This window comes from Balaenoptera musculus, chromosome 15 (assembly GCF_009873245.2).
Source record: "Balaenoptera musculus isolate JJ_BM4_2016_0621 chromosome 15, mBalMus1.pri.v3, whole genome shotgun sequence".
In the NCBI taxonomy this organism is placed as follows: Eukaryota; Metazoa; Chordata; class Mammalia; order Artiodactyla; family Balaenopteridae; genus Balaenoptera; species Balaenoptera musculus.
The window spans coordinates 66441046-66458556 of record NC_045799.1 but is presented as its reverse complement, the minus strand read 5'-3'; the positions used below and the strand labels follow the sequence as shown (position 1 = coordinate 66458556).

The window sequence follows — 17511 nt, the reverse complement described above, 5'->3', positions numbered from 1 at the left end:
TACAGTAGAAATCACCCTTGGCAGGTGCACAGTGAACTCAGCCATCGGACAGATTCTCCATGGAGCAGCCGATGAAGCGTCTAGCCTTCATTCAGGGCCCACGATACTTAAAAGTACGTAACCAAACACAGCCTCACTGAGCCTGGCAAGATGTTCACACTCAGGGAGTGCCCGGGGGGCCACAACCCCCACCAGTGACGTGGCAGACTCACTCCCTTGGGGCACACACTAGGTGGGAAGGGAGGACAAACTGCTCACAGGGCTTGACCTCTCTCCCTGTGGCACTACCAAGTGGCTACAGCTGAATCTGAAAGAAGTTAGATGTGAGACAATGAGGCCACCAGGTAACACTTCCCAGGACTGCCCCAGGCACTGGGGCTTTTCTCCCAGGACCCCACCCTGGCCTGTGTCAGCACCGCCCAGGGACCCCAGCTCACCCTCAGGCCGTAGTAGTGCAGGTGGACCCAGGGCTCCTCAGCGTGCTTCTTCTGCAGGAACTCATAGGACTGCACGCGGCGCTGGCGGGCCTGCTCCGACTCAGGCCGGGAGAACCGCACCTGGTTGGGGGGCGGGGAGGGGCGGGTCCACAACCTCAGGCCTGGGGCGTTTCCAGGCTGCTGCCCCAGCACCCACCAGGAGGCCAGAGAACCTCACATCTGGGGCATTTCTCACTGCCACCCAATTCAGGCTGGGCAGAGGTTAGATTATCCCTCCAGGTAGCCCAGCAAGGAGGCTCTAAGGCATGGACTCTGTTTCTGTATGTTTCACCCCAGAGCCCACGTTCTGTGCAGACCCTCCCACCCCTTGCTGCTTCCAGGAAGCTGAGCTACAAAGCTGGCCCTGCTGCCTCCCAGGCTGCACTCTCTCTCGGGGCCAGAGCTCACCGTGATCTGCTTCACATCTTCTTCTGCCTCGTCCTGTGAAGAGTCTCCCGCTGCAAAAGAAAAAGCCTTGCTTGCAGCCTCTGTTGGAGGCTCCTCCACCCCACCCACCAGGCAGGTCTCAAGCAACGGAGCCTGTGAATTCTCCCTCTGGACCGAGGTAGCTGCGTAAGTCAGTGGTTTTCAATTAGGGGCAATTTTGCCCCCCAGGAGACATTTGGAAATTCAGAGACATTTTTGGTTGTCAAAATTGTGGGGGTGGGTGCTACTGGCATCCAGTGGGTAGCAGCCAGGGATGCCGCTAAGGATCCTGTAACCCGTCCCTTTAATACTTCTTCCCATGACCAACCTCTCCTGCTAACATATACAGACAGACAGACAGACAGCAGGGCTGGGGGTCCACAGCTCACCCTCGTTGGCTGCCTCCCTCTCACGGTGCTTGGCATCTGCCTTATCCAGGTAGGAGAAGCTGGGCCGCAGCTGCAGGATGCCATGTAAAGGTGTCAGGTGGAGCTCACCTGGCAGAGGAAGAAGGGCTTGGACCTGACTCTAGGAGCTGAGGCTGACCCACACAGCTTGGCTCAAGGGAGCTACCAAGGGCCCCAGACTCCCCTAAAGGCCTCGGCTCACTGCCAAACCGCCTCCCACCTCTGCTCTAGCCCCCAGTCCTAGAGCCTTGGGACCACCAGGCCGATGGCCATTCCCAGCCCGATCTGGCTGTGCCGGACACAGGAAGCACACAAACCAGATGAAGACATGAACGCAGACCCTTCCACTCAAAGTCACTTCCTTAAGGCTTGCCTGCAAAGCCTCCTCCTCCAGCATTCAAGGGCCTCCCAACCCCGGTCCCCACTGCCCTCCCGCACTTGCTTGTTCCAGCCACGCTGGGCCACTCATCCACACCAAACACGCCCTGCTCTTTCCCCCGCCAGGCCTCTGCCAGACCACCCTCACCGCCTCCCTAACCCCACACACACCCAGATCTCTTCTCCTCCTCATCCTCCCACCTCTTCCTGTCAAAATCCCACCCGTCCTGTTAAGAAGTTGGCTAGTGCAAACGGGGCTGGAGAGGAGGCCTGGCGGAGCCCGGTGGAGGAGTGTCTACGCCGTCTCTGGCAAAGATCGTGACTTTCTCTTGTGAATCAGACCTGTGCACTGGGAGGCAGTGCAAAGGTAATCAATTTCAATCAAGCCAATGTAGCCTTGAAAGAAAAGAAATCAGACAGACACTAAGGCTCTGCGGAAGCTCTCTGGGACTCCAGAGGGAGCAGAATGCTTGAGACGAGAAGTAAGTAAGTGACTAGGCCTGGCTACAAGGAATGTGGCTTTAAAGAACTATATCCTTGAGACTTGGGTTCAAAATAGAAGAGTATAGTTATTTGACATTACTTTTATTCTATCACGGTTTATTTCCTAAGTGCTCAAATTTCATTTATTGCTTTATAAACTCTAAATACTTATAGAAACCTTGTACTTTTTAATAGGTTTACTGAGATATAATTCACATACCATATAATTTACCCATTTCAAGCATACAATTCAATGTATTTTAACATATTCACAAACTAGTAAACCAGCACCACAACCAACTTTAGAACATTTTCATCACCCCAGAAAGAAACCCTGTACCCATCATCAGCAGTCACTCCCCGTTCTACTCTCCTCCCAGCCTCTGGAACCAATAATCTACTTTCTGTCTCTATGGGTTTGCCTATTCTGGACATTTCATATGAATGGAATCATGTAACATGTGGTCCTTTGTGTCTGGCTTCTTTCATTTAGCCTAATGTTTTCAAGGCTCACCCATGTTGGAGTGCCTATCAGTACTTCTTTCCTTATTACGGCTAAATAATATTCTAATGTATGGTTATACCATATTTTGTTATCCGTGCATCAGCTGATGGAATTTGGATCATTTCCACTTTTCACTACCATGAATAATGCTGCTATTAACACCTACATACAAGTTTTTGTGTGGAGACGTGTTTTCATTTCTCTTGCGTAGATGCTTTCTAGGAATGGAATTACTGGGTCCTAAGTACCTTGTATTTAAGACAAAAGTCTACCCTGTCCAAAAGGTTATGCTGTGTGTGTCTGTGTCCCAGGAGGACAATGACCTTGGACCTCCACCCCATCAGGTAAGGTAGTGTCAAGCTAAAAGTCCCTTGAGGTGGCCAAATTCCATTCCCCTGACAATCTGTCATTTCTACAACCTGTCTGGCCTCTGTGGGTATCTAGCATTCGGGGTGTCCTCTTCCTGTCCCAGCCCCCATTCTGCTTCCCTCCCACCCACTCAGCCCTCACAAGCCATGGCAGCCAGGGATGTCCAGCATGGGTACCTTGCCTGTAGAGCGCGGCAGCATAACGGGACGTGTTACTGGTGGTCTGGGAAGAGCAGAACGTCTGCTTGTCCATCAGCTTCCTACAAGCACAGGGAGGACAGGCATCAAGGGGAAGGAAGCTCCAGGCCTGGGCCTGTAGGCAGAGCCCGCTCCACCCCAGACATCTGAAATCCAACTGCCAGAGACCAAGGCCACAGGACAGGCCACAGGTGCCGCAGGAGGGGAGCTGGGGATGAGGAAACCTCATGTGCAGCCCAAGAAACAAGCAGTGGGTGGGAGCTCCCGCTCCCGTCGAGGGGCCAGCTTGCCTCTCAGCCCAGGAAGAACTCGGTCAGAGGAGCCATCTCGGGAGGGAAGACGCTTCCCACGGGGACGAGTCTGCGGCAGGCCCAGCCATGCAAAGACGGGACGCTGGTGGGGAGCCTGGCTGTAGAGCACAAGGCCTAGGCATCTCTGAGGGCTCTGGAAGGCTCCTACTTGAAGAACGTGAAGCTCGGAGGCCTCGGGGAACTCACGAGGAGTAAGTGCCGGTCTCGTCAGCGCAGGCCCCGTCCACGTTCAGCGCGATCTGCTCCCCTTTGCTGCGGCAATAGTTGGGGTTCAGCGTGTCGATGGCCATCTCAAGCTCCACCTGGAGGCACCAAACACCCCCACCGGCTATGAGGACCCCAAGGCACAGCCCTCAGGGGATCCCCTCAAACCCACCATGCCCACCTCCCGAACCCCAGTCCCTGCCCAGAAGCAGGACTGACACCATCCCTCTCCGAGGGCCCTTACGCTTCAGTCCACACAAAAGCCACAAACCCAAATTCCAACAGAAGAGCCAGAGTGCTTTTTTTTGGAGGGGTTTCATGTAGTTTTGCTTGCCCGCACCCACAATTCCACTCCCCAAAATCTAAATTAGGTGCCAACATTTAAAAATCAAGAGCTTTTCTCTTTTTCCTTATTTCCAACTTCTTTTGAAAAGTCAGCAGAATTGGCAATACTGGTACAGCTTTTTACATGGCAACAGGGCCTAGAGCTGCAGGTGCCCGAGGGAAGGCATGTCTCCTGTTCCCTGTCACCCTAGCCCTGAGAGGCACTAGATTCCCCATGTCGTGCCCTCTTCGCATTGGCCCTGCCCTGTCCTGTGAACGTGGGTCCACCCCACCCCAAGTTCTAATTCATCTCAAGCCTCACTCCTCCCTGGCCTCTCTGGAGCTGCCCACCCCCCTTCTTTCTGGAAGTCTTTCCTCCTGCAGCTTTCAAGGCCCTGCAAGCTGCTGGTTTTCTTCCTAACTCTCCAATCACTCCTCTGGGCTTCCACCCCCAAAAGGCCTGTCTCCTGGATTCTTTCAGCTCCCACCCTATCACCCCTCCCCTCCCTCTACCTCCATCCAAGAGGGTAGCCCCACCTTCTGCTGCTTGGGCTTGATCCTGGCTGAGAGGTGCGGAATGTCATCATAGGTCATCGAGACTGGACGCACAGGGTACTGGGGAAGGGAAGGGAGCCATCAGTCCACGCTGCCCAGCCCCAGTGAGAGCTGAGCTTCAGAGGCGCCGGCCAAGAATGAATAGCCACCCTCCACGCCCACCCCAGACCAGAGGCCCTCGCTGGTCTCTGCCTGCATCCCTGCATCCCATTCGCACTGGCTCCACCTAGCCTCCTTCCAAAGAGCAATTTTCAAATGCCCAAGGGACATGCCTAAGCATCAGACAGGCCCCAGCATGCATGGCCCCATGGGCCCTAGGAAGTCAAGCGCACTGCCATGGGAGTCAAGAGTAAGGGTCCGAAGTCTAACTGCTAGTTTACAGGCCAACCAGGTGGAGAAGGACAAGGGAAATGAGACCACAGGAAGCAAAGAGGGAAAACAAAACTGGCGAACACTGCTCACTGCTAAAGCCTGATGATGGATCTGTGGACAAAGGATGTCACCTGCCACAAAGGATGCTGTGGCCTTCAAACCCTCTGCCGTTGCAGCCACTCCCCCGACAGCGCACCCTAAGGGGACTCAGGATGGAGAAAACAGGAGACTGGCCCTAGATGGTTAAGGTGCATAACAAAGGAATGATTTCAATTAGCCCAGACTCTTGCCACTTCCCATACATAGAAAAGTGCTAAATTCTTTAACTCCAGAGTCTGGTTTTCTTTAACACACAGTAATCTTCTGATGTTCTGACTCCCTGGGGTTTTGCTGTTGTTTTGCAAAAACTCCTGTAAGTCCTGACTCCTCTCTTATCTCTTCAGAATAGTTCCTCAGAGCTACCTGAGAGGCTATCTCCCGGACTTAAGTCCTCAGTACGCCCGCCAAATAAAACATAATTCTCAACTGTTAGGTTGTGCTTTTTTTTTTTTCAGTCGACAGATCTATGGGAATCACTATCCCATTCTCTCTCCTTTTGCTGATGTGTGGACTTTTCCATAATAAAAAGTTGATGACAGAGAAGGGAGCTGGTCTGCCACTGACCTGCTCAGAGAGCTCTCTCTGGGCCCCAGTGTCATCAGGCGTGAAGTTATGTCACATCTGAGCGTACTGCTCCGAAATCCCTTCTTTTCTCTGAACAAAGAAGGATGCAGAGACATCCTTCCCCACGGAAGCGCTCTTCCTTTCTTTCTCCCGTGCTTTACGTATGCCACTGGGTGGATGGATGAGTCATGGTTTGGACTCACTCACAAAAGGCCGTGGCCATCGCTATGAAGGAGCCTGGTGGAGGTGTGGCAGTGCATAAAGTAACCCTCCTTTGGAGGCCATTTGAGATCAGCTGCATTCTAGCCCAAGGAAATGGCTGTTTCCTAAAAGCTCACTTAAAACAGCAATACAGTGACTCCTCCCTGCTTCCTGGGCTGAAGCTTGGGGCAGGAGCTTGGAGCTTAGGTCCAGGAACGGCCTGGAGCACAGCTGGTCTGGGCTGAGCCCTGAGCTGGGACAGGCTAGCCCACGACAGCCCGGGAGGCCCCTGGTCTGCCAAGGTCCAGGGCAGCTCTGTGATCTCCTGATCGCTGGGAAGGGTGGTGGGGAAGGGTGCCAGTTCTAGAATCAGACGGTCCTAACTCTGCCACTTGCTCCTTGTGTACTCAGGCAAGCTCCTCGCCTCCCAGGACCATTACGAGCAGGGAATGAGGCAAATGGAGCTGACACCCGGCACAGGGCCTGGCACACCATGAACACACATGGGTCACTGTCACCACCATCCGTTCCATCACTCTGCAGTCAGTCAAGGAAGCAGGTGCAGACAACAGCCCCCAGCACCACGGCCTGTAAAGGCAGATGCCAGGGGCCCAACACCAGGCCTCTTCCCAGCATATGCTTGGAGGGTGCTGCCACCCTGTTCCAGGCCCCTTGTGCAAGTTACTAGCCTCCCTGGGTCTCTTTTTCTTATATGCAATGTGGGGACAAAAATACTTAACAACCTTACTGCTGGGAATGTAAAGTGGTTCAAAAGAGTCTGTCATTTCCTCAAAATATTAAACATAGTTTCTATAGGACCCAGCAATTCCACTCCCAGGTATATACTCAAGAGCAATGAAAAACTCTCCACACAAACACTCGGACAGGAATGTTCATAGCAGCATTATGCATAATAGCCAAAACATGGCAACAACCTAAATACCCATCAACTGATGCATGGAGAAATAAAATGTGGCATATAGGTCCATACAGTGGAGTATATTCACCCATAAAAAGAAATGAGGTACTGATACATGCTATAACATGGAAAAGCCTTGAAAACATCACGTTAAACAAAAGAGCCAGACACAAAAGGCCACATATTACATGACTCCATTTATATGAAATGTCCAGAACAGGCAAATCCATGGACAGAAAATAGGTTAACGGTTGCCTAGGACTGCAGGGAGTGAGGGCAGAGCAGCAGCAGCAAACACTTCCTAAAATAGACTGCCGCTGGCTGCACAACCCTGTGGACAGACTAAAATCCACTGCATTTACACTTAAACAGGGAAGCTGCATGGGCGTGAATGAGATCTCAATAAAGCTGTTATAAATTACAATAGTAACCACCACAGGGATATTGTGGCAGGAGATGAGTTAACATATGCAAAATGCTTTGAATGGTGCCTGCAGACAGTCTAGGGTTAACACCTGTGAGTGACTTAGCCCAGCTAAGAGGGGAGGGGGCAGGGATAACAAGTGGGGGGATCACAGCTAGCAGGACAGAGGCGCGCCAGTGCTGCCTGGAGCTGCCCCAGAAGGCCGCTCCCTGAGTCTCGGTTACAGCGGTGGCAAGCATTCGCGGCGCTAACTCTGCACCAGGCAGGTGGTGTCCTAAGCACTTTAATATGGACTCAGCTGATCCCCGTGGGGACCCTATCAGGCAGGTATTATTACTATCACCACTTGACAAATAAAGAAACTGAGGCACAGAGAGATTTTCTTTTTTTTAAGGAACTTGCCCAAGGACTCACAGCCAAGCCTCAAGGCCGGGAGACTGTCCCCAGGGCCCAAGCTTTATCCACTACACTGTTCTGCCTCTTAGGGTTGCCTTGGTTTTCCCATCTTCAAAATGAGAGATTACTATTGACCTGCCCATAAAAGCAAAGAGACTGTCTACCAAACACCCTCTGTGCCAAGAATTCTAAGCAACGTGGAGGTTTCAAATTGTTCCTGGCCTACCACTTACTGTGTCTCCACCACCCACCAACACTTGCTTTTTTTCCCCCTTTACCTTTATGTCCTATAATTACCTGAAACAGATAGAGCTTCTCTGCCAGACTTTTGGCCAAGTACACGTCGATCTGGGAACAAAGGAAGAAGAATTAACCAGGAGACAGAACCCAATGCCCAACCTGCCCCGGGCACAAGCATGCTCCTCAGATTTCAGGGATAATGGTTCTGAGGCCATTTGGGGAAGAGGAAATAGCTCAGCTGATGCTAAAAATAAAGGGAACCAAATCTCCAACCTGGATATGTCCAGAGCCCCCTGCCCAGGTTCAATGTAACCCAGTAAAAATGTATTCCGAGGCTGCCCAGATCAGGATGCATCCCAGAGGGCCCGATTAAACGCGTTTCTGATGAGGATGGGGCAGGGGAGGGCTTCCTCCCTGTGCCCTCCATCACCTGTCCTGGATTGGCCTGTCTTCAGGTGATGTGACCTGGCTTTCTTCTCAACCCTCACCGCCCCGCCCCACCTCGCAGTTTACCTTCCTGCTTCCTAGCTCTTCCTGTGAACCATGTTCTCTCCCACCTCCAGGCCTTAAGGATGAGTGAAGGCTCAGCAGGCCCAGGGGAGGCATATGTGAGGGAAGCAGCATGTGCAAAGGCCCAGAGCCTCTAGGATATGTCTTGGTCTGGGCTGACTCTGGAACCACCGTCTGCATCTTGAGACCCCTTCCTTGTCAGTCTCGCCTCACAGATCCTAAGCTTCCCAAGGGCAGAACACCGCCTGGCTCCCTGCTGTCACAGCCCCCAGCACGTCAGGGATTCAGTGAACAACGGCTGAATGACCGAATCTGCATAAGCCCATGAAGAAGAGGGAGCTGTCAAACCCATTCATTCATTCAACAAACAGTCACTGAGTATCTATTAATTGCCAGGCACTGGACTTGGCTTTGCAGACACAGTGGTGAACAGGACAAAATCCCTGCCCTCATGAGGCTTACACTTTAGTGGAAGGAAACTTATGTGTAGGGGCTGAGAGGTGTTGTGGCCAAACGCAAGGTATGGCCAAGGTAAGGGGCTAGGGAGGGTGTGCAGGAGAACGTCACGTGAGGCAGGAGGGCCAGGGAATCCTCTCTGACAAAGTGATGCTGGATCAGACACCTGAAGGAACTGAGGGGTCAGCCAGGCAGGTATGAGGACGAGAGGACGCCAACAGGTCCCAGGCTGGCCTGAGGATGGAGGAAGGGACCCCGCCCCGGCAGAGGGTGGCGAACAGCAGTTACCTCCTGTATGACTGGGTCATCCTCCTCATTGGCCATACTAGGGGGGAGCCAGCCGCGCGGTCCTTGGACTCGATCTGCAAGGAGAGCAAGAGGCCTGGACCGTCAGTCAGTTATTCAACCAACACACCTAGGTACCCATTCTGCAAGCAGCCATGCTCTGGGAGGCAGAAGCCTGAAGCAAACAGAAACTGATCTTATTTCTACATCTATCGTAGAGTCAAAAATGGACAGCCCATTATACACCGCATCGGCCAAAAACCAAAAAAAGCAGGCAGAAACCACCAAGCAATGGGTGTAAATAGGTGGACCCAAGTCACCACATGTCAGCTACACCCATGGGAAAGAATAAATGACCAGTTTTAGGGGTTTTCTGACCACTCACAAAGAATTCACCACCAGGCAGGAGGATGGAGGGTGACTGGTCCACAGCCATGATGAAAACACTCGAGAAGTAATCGGGGGCCATGGGGAATCTTTAGAGGATAGCCTGATGCACAACAGGAAGAGCAGACAGTCCCAAAGACTTGGATTCCAGGGTGACTCCGTCTCTGATATTTGATTTTCAAGCTGACTTTAAACCCAACCCCGAGTGAGATGACCTCCTTTCTGTGGTTTTCTCTGTGTGCGTGTGTGCGTGCACATGTCTAAAAATGACCCTCTTCACATACATACTCTTCTCTTAATTGTCCCCATTTTATAACGAGGAGACTGGAACTCAGAGACGCTTTTGTGTGTTTTACCCAAAGCCACACAGGAAGCAAGGGGACCCACTGGACCTCAATGCCAGGCTATCCAACTTCAGGTCGCAGTTATAGGTAGGGGAGTTCAGAGGAAGGAAGGGCCTTCCTGCTGGGGGAAGGGGCATTTGGGCTGGGCCTTGAAGGACAGAAGGATTTGGACAAGCCAGGATAGCAGAGGGGAAGAGGGTCTCCAGGCAACAGGAAGCACTTCAAGTACCCGAAGGAGGGAAGGCGGCAGGTCGCCATGGTGGAGGGTGAGTACACCGTCCCTCAGGATCAGTGGGGAAGGGGGGGATTGGTTCCAGGACCCTCAAGGATACCAAAATCTGTGGACGCTCAAGTCCCTTACATAAGATGGCACAGTATTTGCATATAACCTAAGCACATCAATAATATACTTTAATAATATACTTTATTTACAATAATATACTTTATTTTTTTCAATAAAAAAATTTTTTTAATTGGAGTATAATTGCTTTACAATGTTGAGTTAGTTTCTGCTGTACAATGAAGTGAATCAGCTATATGTATACCTATATCACCCCCCTCTTGGACCTCCCTCCCACCCGACCCCCCCATCCCACCCATCTAGGTCATCACAGAGCACCGCGCTGAGCTTCCTGTGCTTTATTTACAGCATGCTCCCGCTAGTTATCTATTTTATGCATGGTAGTGTGTATATGTCAATCCTGATCTCCCAATTTGTCCCACCCTTCCCTTCCCCCCCCACACGTCCACACGTCCGTTCTCTACGTCTACGTCTCTATTCCTGCCCTGCAAATAGGTTCATCTGTACCATTTTTCTAGATTCCACGTATATGCGTTAATATACGATATTTGTTTTTCTCTTTCTGGCTTACTTCACTCTGTATGACAGACTCTAGGTCCATCCACATCTCTACAAGTGACCCAATTTCATTCCTTTTTTTAAAAAAATTGGTGTATAGTTGTTTTACAATGTTGTGTTAGTTTCTACTGTACAGCGAAGTGGAGTTCCCTGTGCTATACAGCAAGTTCTCATCAGTTATCTATTTTATACATATTAGCGTATATATGTTAGTCCCAATCTCCTAATTCATCCCACTCCCCCTTACCCCCTTGGTGTCCATACGTTTGTTCTCTACATCTGTGTCTCTATTTCTGCCTTGCAAACCGGTTCATCTGTACCATTCTTCTAGATTCCACAGATGTACGTTAATACACAATATTTGTTTTTCTCTTTTTGACTTACTTCACTGTATGACAGTCTCTAGGTCCATCCACATCTCTACAAATGACCCAATTCCGATCCTTTTTATGGCTGAGTAATATTCCGTTGTATATATGTACCAAATTTTCTGTATCCATTCATCTGTCGTTGGACGTTTAGGTTGTTTCCACGTCCTGACTATTGTAAATAGTGCTGCAATGCACATTGGGGTACATGTGTCCTTTGAGTTATGGTTTTCTCAGGGTATATGCCCAGTAGTGGGATCGCTGGGTCATATGGTAGTTCTACTTTTAGCTTTTTAACAAACCTCCATACTGTTCTCCACAGTGGCTGTATCAATTTACATTCCCACCAACAGTACAAGAGGGTTCCCTTTTCTCCACACCCTCTCCAGCATTTATTGTTTGTAGATTTTTTGATGATGGCCATTCCAAAGCAATCTACAGATTCAATGCAATCCCTATCAAATTACCAATGGCATTCTTCACAGAATTAGAACAAAAAATTTTACAATTTGTATGGAAACACAAAAGACCCCGAATAGCCAAAGCAATCTTGAGAAAGAAAAACGGAGCTGGAGGAATCAGGCTCCCAAAATTTAAACTATACTACAAAGCTACAGTAATCAAGACAGTATGGTACTGGCACAAAAACAGAAATATAGATCAATGGTACAGGATAGAAAGCCCAGAGATAAACCCACACACATATGGTCACCTAATTTATGACAAAGGAGGAAAGAACATACAATGGAGAAAAGACAGCCTCTTCAATAAGTGGTGCTGGGAAAACTGGACAGCTACCTATAAAAGAATGAAATTAGAGCACATGGTATACTTTAAATCATCTCTAAGTTAATTATAATACCTAATACAATGTAAATAGTTGCCAGGCACAGGGCAAATTTAGTTTCTGAGGTTAGTTGAATCCATGAATGTGGAGGGCTGACTGTAGTTCAGCTGGGATGACCCTTCATATTCCCAAAGGGAGGGGATGGGCACAGTTAAAGGCACCTGGGCACCCTCGAATCTCAGCAGTTCCCAGACCTCTGCTTTTAGGTAAGACCAGCTCGATTTTTGTCTTATCTACCTAACATTTGAATTGTTTAATATTTAAAAGAACATAAATATTTTCACCATGGGATTCAAGGGCATCTAAGCCCCCTGCCCCGGCCACCGAGCGGAGTCATCTCGCTTATTCCAGATATACATTCCAGACGCTGAGAATGCTCAGGCCAAAACAATGGCATCATCCTCAGTGCTTCTCTTCCTCTCGCCCCACACCAGCAAATCCTGTCAGCTGTGCCTTCTAAGTATGTCGGGAATCTGCCCACCCCCTCTGCCACCTCCATCTCCTGCCCACCTTAGAGCAGCAGCCTCTGAACTGGTCTCCCTGCTTCCACCTTTGCCTCCTACGGTCTTGGCTCACCCCACAGCCAGCAATCACATCACTCCTCTGCCTTCAAAGTCTTCCCATCTCACTCAGAAATAAAAGCCAAAGTCTTTTTCATCCCTTGTGAGGCCCTAGACGACGCCCTCCCTGACCCTTTTCCTTTCAGACCTCATCTCCCACAGGCCTCCTTCCCTCCCCGGACCCTCACCTCTGGGCTTTTGTAACTGCTCTACCGGCCCCCATAACCTCATGGCTCCCTCCTTCACCTCTTTCAGGTTTTTGCTCAGATTCTACCTCATAGCTAAGACTTTCCCTGTCCACCCAATTCAAAATCACAACACCCCGCCCCGCCAGCTCCTTCCCTGCTCTGGTTTTCTCCATAGCATGTATCACCATGTGACAGTTTATAGCTCTGTATTTATTATCCATCCTCACCCCCACTGCCAGTAAGTGGTAAACTACATGAAGGCAGAGATTTTAGTTTATTTTGTCCCTTGCTGTCTCCCAGTGCCTAGCACATAGCAGGCACTCAATATGTACGTGTTGTCTGAATAAGTAAACCACAGGAATGCCATTTAATAGGGAGCTACCATAGGACTCTGAGCAGAGGAAGAGAGTAGAGGGAAGCAGGCTACCTCAACAGTTCGGGATTAGAAGACTAGATGAAAATCATAACCCCCAAATGCCTGTTACCGCCCAGACCGAGGGCAATGCATGGGAGAGCCCGAGACCCCACCTCACCTGCCAAGGATCATAAACGTATGCGAAGTACCTACCTTCTCTCCAGCTGGCTCTGTGGACAACTGAGAGACTGGGGACTTCTGGGTGAACCAGGGAACAGACGTAGGTACTAAGAGGGTATGGCCTGGGAGGACCCCAAGACAGGCTTTCTCAGCTATTTCTCTACTCGCCTCTCCCCAGTCAAGAAGGAGCTCGGGGAGGATGGTGCTCCTCCCTCCAGATAGAATACACGATTGGGTTAATGCAGGGATTATCACCTCCCTTCATCCTCCCAGGCAACATCATCCAACTCAGGGGCTTTCAAATTTTTCAGCCTAAGGCCCACAGTAAGAAATCCATTTCATATAAATGACCCGGAATATACATACAATTACCTAACTAAAACAAGGTTTCACATAACCATTAATTGTCCCTACTATATCTGATGCAGTGATGTTTTTTATCCTCACTCATTAAAATTAAAAATACTGGTTACAACCCCCCTAAGCTGATTTCACATCCCACTAATAAATCTTGATCTGCAATTTGAAAAGTACTGCTTCAACAAGTCTTTCCTACCTCCAATCCTCCCAGAAACACCCAGAGCTGTCCTTGCAGAAAAACAGATCACATCATTCCGCTGCTCAAAACCCTTCAACTGTCACATAGAATAAAATCCAAATTCCTTTCCATGGCCCCAGGGTCCCATACAATCTTGCTGGGCCTACAACAAGCTAGGCCCCAGCCTGTCTCAGGACCTTTGCACACCACCTATTTTCCCCAGGTCTTTTCAAGGCTGGCTCCTTTGCACTAGTATCACCACCCCCACCCTCTCCAGGAACAGACAGGTTCCCAAACTATCCACCTTCAAGAGCCCCGCACCCATTTCCAGTCACTACCACATGCCCATTTTATTTCCTTCATGGTTCTTATCACAATCTGGAACTACCTAGTCTATTTGCCTATGTGTCTTCTGCACTAGAATGTAAGCTCCATGAAAGCCTCTCAGTGCTTCAACCATAAAATGGAGATGATTATATTTACTTCATCAAGTTGATATGGGGATTATTATCTTTTTAAAAAATTCATGTTGTTCTCCCGATATCTAGAACAATGCCTGGCATGGAGTAACACTCAGTATAGTACAAAGAATAACTGAGTGAATGAGTGCATGAAATCAGGCAGTTACAGACCCTTTACCCAGTGAGCCTAACTCAGCCCCATCCAGAGACTAGTGGTCTCATGGTTTGGGCCTTGTGGACACTTGAGGACAGAGGTGTGGCCTATCCTCTCAGGCCACAAGGCAAACTTCCCCAGCAGCAGTGACCACCTTGGCCTCAACAGGGTGTCCTGTGGCCACAAGGGTACTCCATGGCAGTGGCTCCACGGCACTGAGCACAGAAAACATCCCCTGCCAGGCGGCTGCTCAACAAACGGAAAGGGGACAAGAACACCAGGTGAATCTAAGGAGGGGTCCAGAGCAGAGGAGGTGCCTGAAAGCCACAGCTGGGTGCATCAGTGCTGCACCCAGCAATCTAACCTGTCCGCCAATCAGAAAAGCAGAGGCAACTCCAAATAATCTCCAGCTACTGGTGGGAGTGAGACAAGGTGAGGACAATATACAATGTGAATTAAGAGGAAAGGGCCCCAGGGCAAACAGTCTCAAGGTCTGGATTCTTATTGGCTGTATCCCCCCCCCCCCCCCCCCCCCCCCCCCCCCCGCACAAGGCATCTCCCTCTTTGGGTCACCTCAGTTTCCACCCCTGTTAAAAGGAGAGATGGCCTAGGGGCGGGAAGAATGAACTCAACTGAGTCGGACCCTCCCTTCTCTAAGGACTTAATATTCAATCTCATTTAATCTGCTCAAGAGCCCTATAAATCAAGCTGTACCATCCCCAATTAAGAAAGGAGGAAACTAAAGTTCAGAGAGTAAGTAACCTACCCAAGGTCACAGTGCTGGAGAATGGCGGAGTGAGGACACAAACCTGTCTAGCTGATGTCAAAGAGCCTTATGCTCATTCTTAACGACTATGCTGAAAGCTTTCTTAATAGAAGGCAGGATGGTGTAGTGGGTAAGAGCCCGGACTCTAAAGCGGAACTGTGCAAGTTCAAATCCCAGGTCTGCTGTTTGCTACCCGTGGCCCACCCGGAGTCGTTTGCACTTAGTACTAGTCACTACTTTTATCCCTAAAATGGGGATAACAAAAGTACCGACCTCAGAGGACTGTGGTGAGGATTAAAAGTAAGGTATAAATAACCCATGGGAAGGTTTGTTACTACGTGGCCCAATGTTTTCTTCCAATATAAAAGAGCAGGAAACACAGCCACGAAACTAACTGCAACCTGGGACTTCTTCCGTCTTACCCTATTGGGCCCTCACCACAAACCTATGAGGTGGGTAATTCTATTATCCCCACTTCACAGATGAAGAAACTGTGGCGATTGCTAAAATCTCCTCTTTCTGCCCCCAAGCCCAATGATTCTAAAGGTAACACAACAGAACGACCTTTTTTATTTATTGGTTTACGTGCTTACTGACACCTCCTCTGATCAAATGATCAGGGCCCTATCCGCCGCACGTAGTTGGCTCCCAGTTAGCCCTGAATGGTGGCTGGAATAAATGAATGAAGAATTCCGGGCCTAGCCGGACGGAAGCTAATCTGGGGCGAGAAGGGGGCCCGGTCACCCTCCCCCTGCCCATCAGGGCGGGCCGCCGGCCCCGAGCCACACTGTCCAATGGGTTTCGCCTCCCTCGCGGGTGGTCAGGCCCCCTTCTCACGCCCACCACGCAGCCATTGCCACGAGCCGCCACGCCGGCAGGACATCGGCTGCCTTCGGACAGGTGCTGCCGTAGGAGGCCCGCCTGAGCCGGGCGGAGCAAGGTGGCTGGACCCTGAGTCACCGCCGGCAGCCTCGGCCGCGGCCTCACCGACTGCCGGGCCGAGGCGAGGTCGGAGCCGGCGGCCAGCCCGGGTCTACTGGGCCAGGCTGCCCGTCCTTCCCGCCCGAGTCCCGGGAGGCCGCCGGCTCCTTGGCACCGGGCGGCGCGGGCCTCCCGGCCTACGCGGCAGCCCCGCCCAGGCCCACCTCGAGAGTGCGGCCCGGCTCCAGCCCGGGCGGGCGCTGCCACATCGGCACTCACCTCTCCGACGGGCCCGCGCGCGGGCGGCGGCAACGGCCCAGGTACCCGCGGGCTACACAGGCGGCGGCGGCCCGGCTCTCCTCTCAGGCAGCGGCCATGTTGCTTGTGGAGAAACTCGGCGGACACGTGGGGGGAGCGAGCGGGGAGGGCCCTCGCGCTTCCTTTTACCCACAATGCCCCGCCCAGGCGCGCGCGGGCCCGCCCCCTCCGCCGCTCCATTCATGCGGGCAGGCAGCCGCGTCTGGCAGCAGGGGGCGTTGTTGCAGCCGCGGGACAGAGATGAATACAGAACCAGGCACAGAGGCAGCAGCAACAAAAAAACCTCGACTTGGCAGCGGTGGGATTCGAACCCACGCCCCCGAAGAGACTGGAGCCTTAATCCAGCGCCTTAGACCGCTCGGCCACGCTACCCAGCTGTGATTAAGTTCTTCTAGGGAACTACTTAATACATTTATATGCAATTGCAGTTCATTTCTGTGAGAGTTTCTTTGTTTCATATGTGCTTTACCTTATCCCTATAGAACTATTTTAGAACATGCCAGGTACTAAAAAGAAAAATATTTGCTCAAATATTTAGACCCACACGTCTGAACAGGTCTTAGAATGAAAAGCACTTTAGGAATCTGTATTCTGAGTAGGACGTTTAACTCGGAGACCTCAAGTTAACTCACATGGGAGAAATGATGGATTTCAGCAGTAACCCGCACCAGGGGCTTCAGAAGCCAAACCACGGGAACTGGTGTGGGCAGTTTTCTCTAAAAAATTATGTGTTTTAATTTTTAGTTACACAAATGCTATGTGAATTGTTGCAAATATGAAAACTTTGCAGATACAATACAAATGTTCTTTACCTTTGGCATCTATCGTTAAGTCCGCAGAGGTAACCATTATACAGCTTAGCATACTGTATATCCTTCTGGATCTTCTACTGTGAATTTATATGGATATATATGGATATATTCATAATAGATATATCCATAGAAAATAGATGTTTTGTTTTTATTGTTATGGGTTTTTACATAAATATAAATATTATCATGCTGTTAGTATTTATCTGCAACTGTTTTTTCACCCGACTGTGTTTTTTAAATATCTATTCATGTTGATATATAGATATTTAAAAATACAGAAAAAGTACAAAGAAAAAATAATCATCCATATTCCCACTACCTAATATTGGTGACATTTCACTTCCAATTCTTT

General features: G+C 50.3%; 1 protein-coding gene and 1 non-coding gene across 5 annotated transcripts in view; both read right to left on the bottom strand.

Moving 5' to 3' along the window:
- POLR3E (RNA polymerase III subunit E) overlaps window positions 1-16449 on the bottom strand; it is a 30872-nt gene extending 14423 nt beyond the window's left edge. The window contains exons 1-9 of one of the 4 annotated variants that reach the window (XM_036825860.1): window positions 16309-16449; window positions 9105-9178; window positions 7908-7958; window positions 4618-4695; window positions 3739-3854; window positions 3221-3303; window positions 1292-1399; window positions 885-934; window positions 438-557 (exon numbers count right to left, since the gene is read on the bottom strand). In XM_036825860.1, coding sequence (XP_036681755.1) covers window positions 438-557; window positions 885-934; window positions 1292-1399; window positions 3221-3303; window positions 3739-3854; window positions 4618-4695; window positions 7908-7958; window positions 9105-9140 — 642 coding nt within the window. In that variant the 5' untranslated portion in view covers window positions 9141-9178; window positions 16309-16449. Of the gene's footprint in view, window positions 1-437; window positions 558-884; window positions 935-1291; window positions 1400-3220; window positions 3304-3738; window positions 3855-4617; window positions 4696-5097; window positions 5243-7907; window positions 7959-9104; window positions 9179-16308 lie in introns of those variants that run through there. The other 3 variants (XM_036825861.1, XM_036825862.1, XM_036825863.1) reach the window with 3 other exon arrangements.
- Window positions 16450-16637: 188 nt separating this feature from the next.
- On the bottom strand, window positions 16638-16719 carry TRNAL-AAG. The gene has a single exon. It is a non-coding gene; the product is annotated as a tRNA-Leu (tRNA).
- Window positions 16720-17511: the final 792 nt, after the last annotated feature.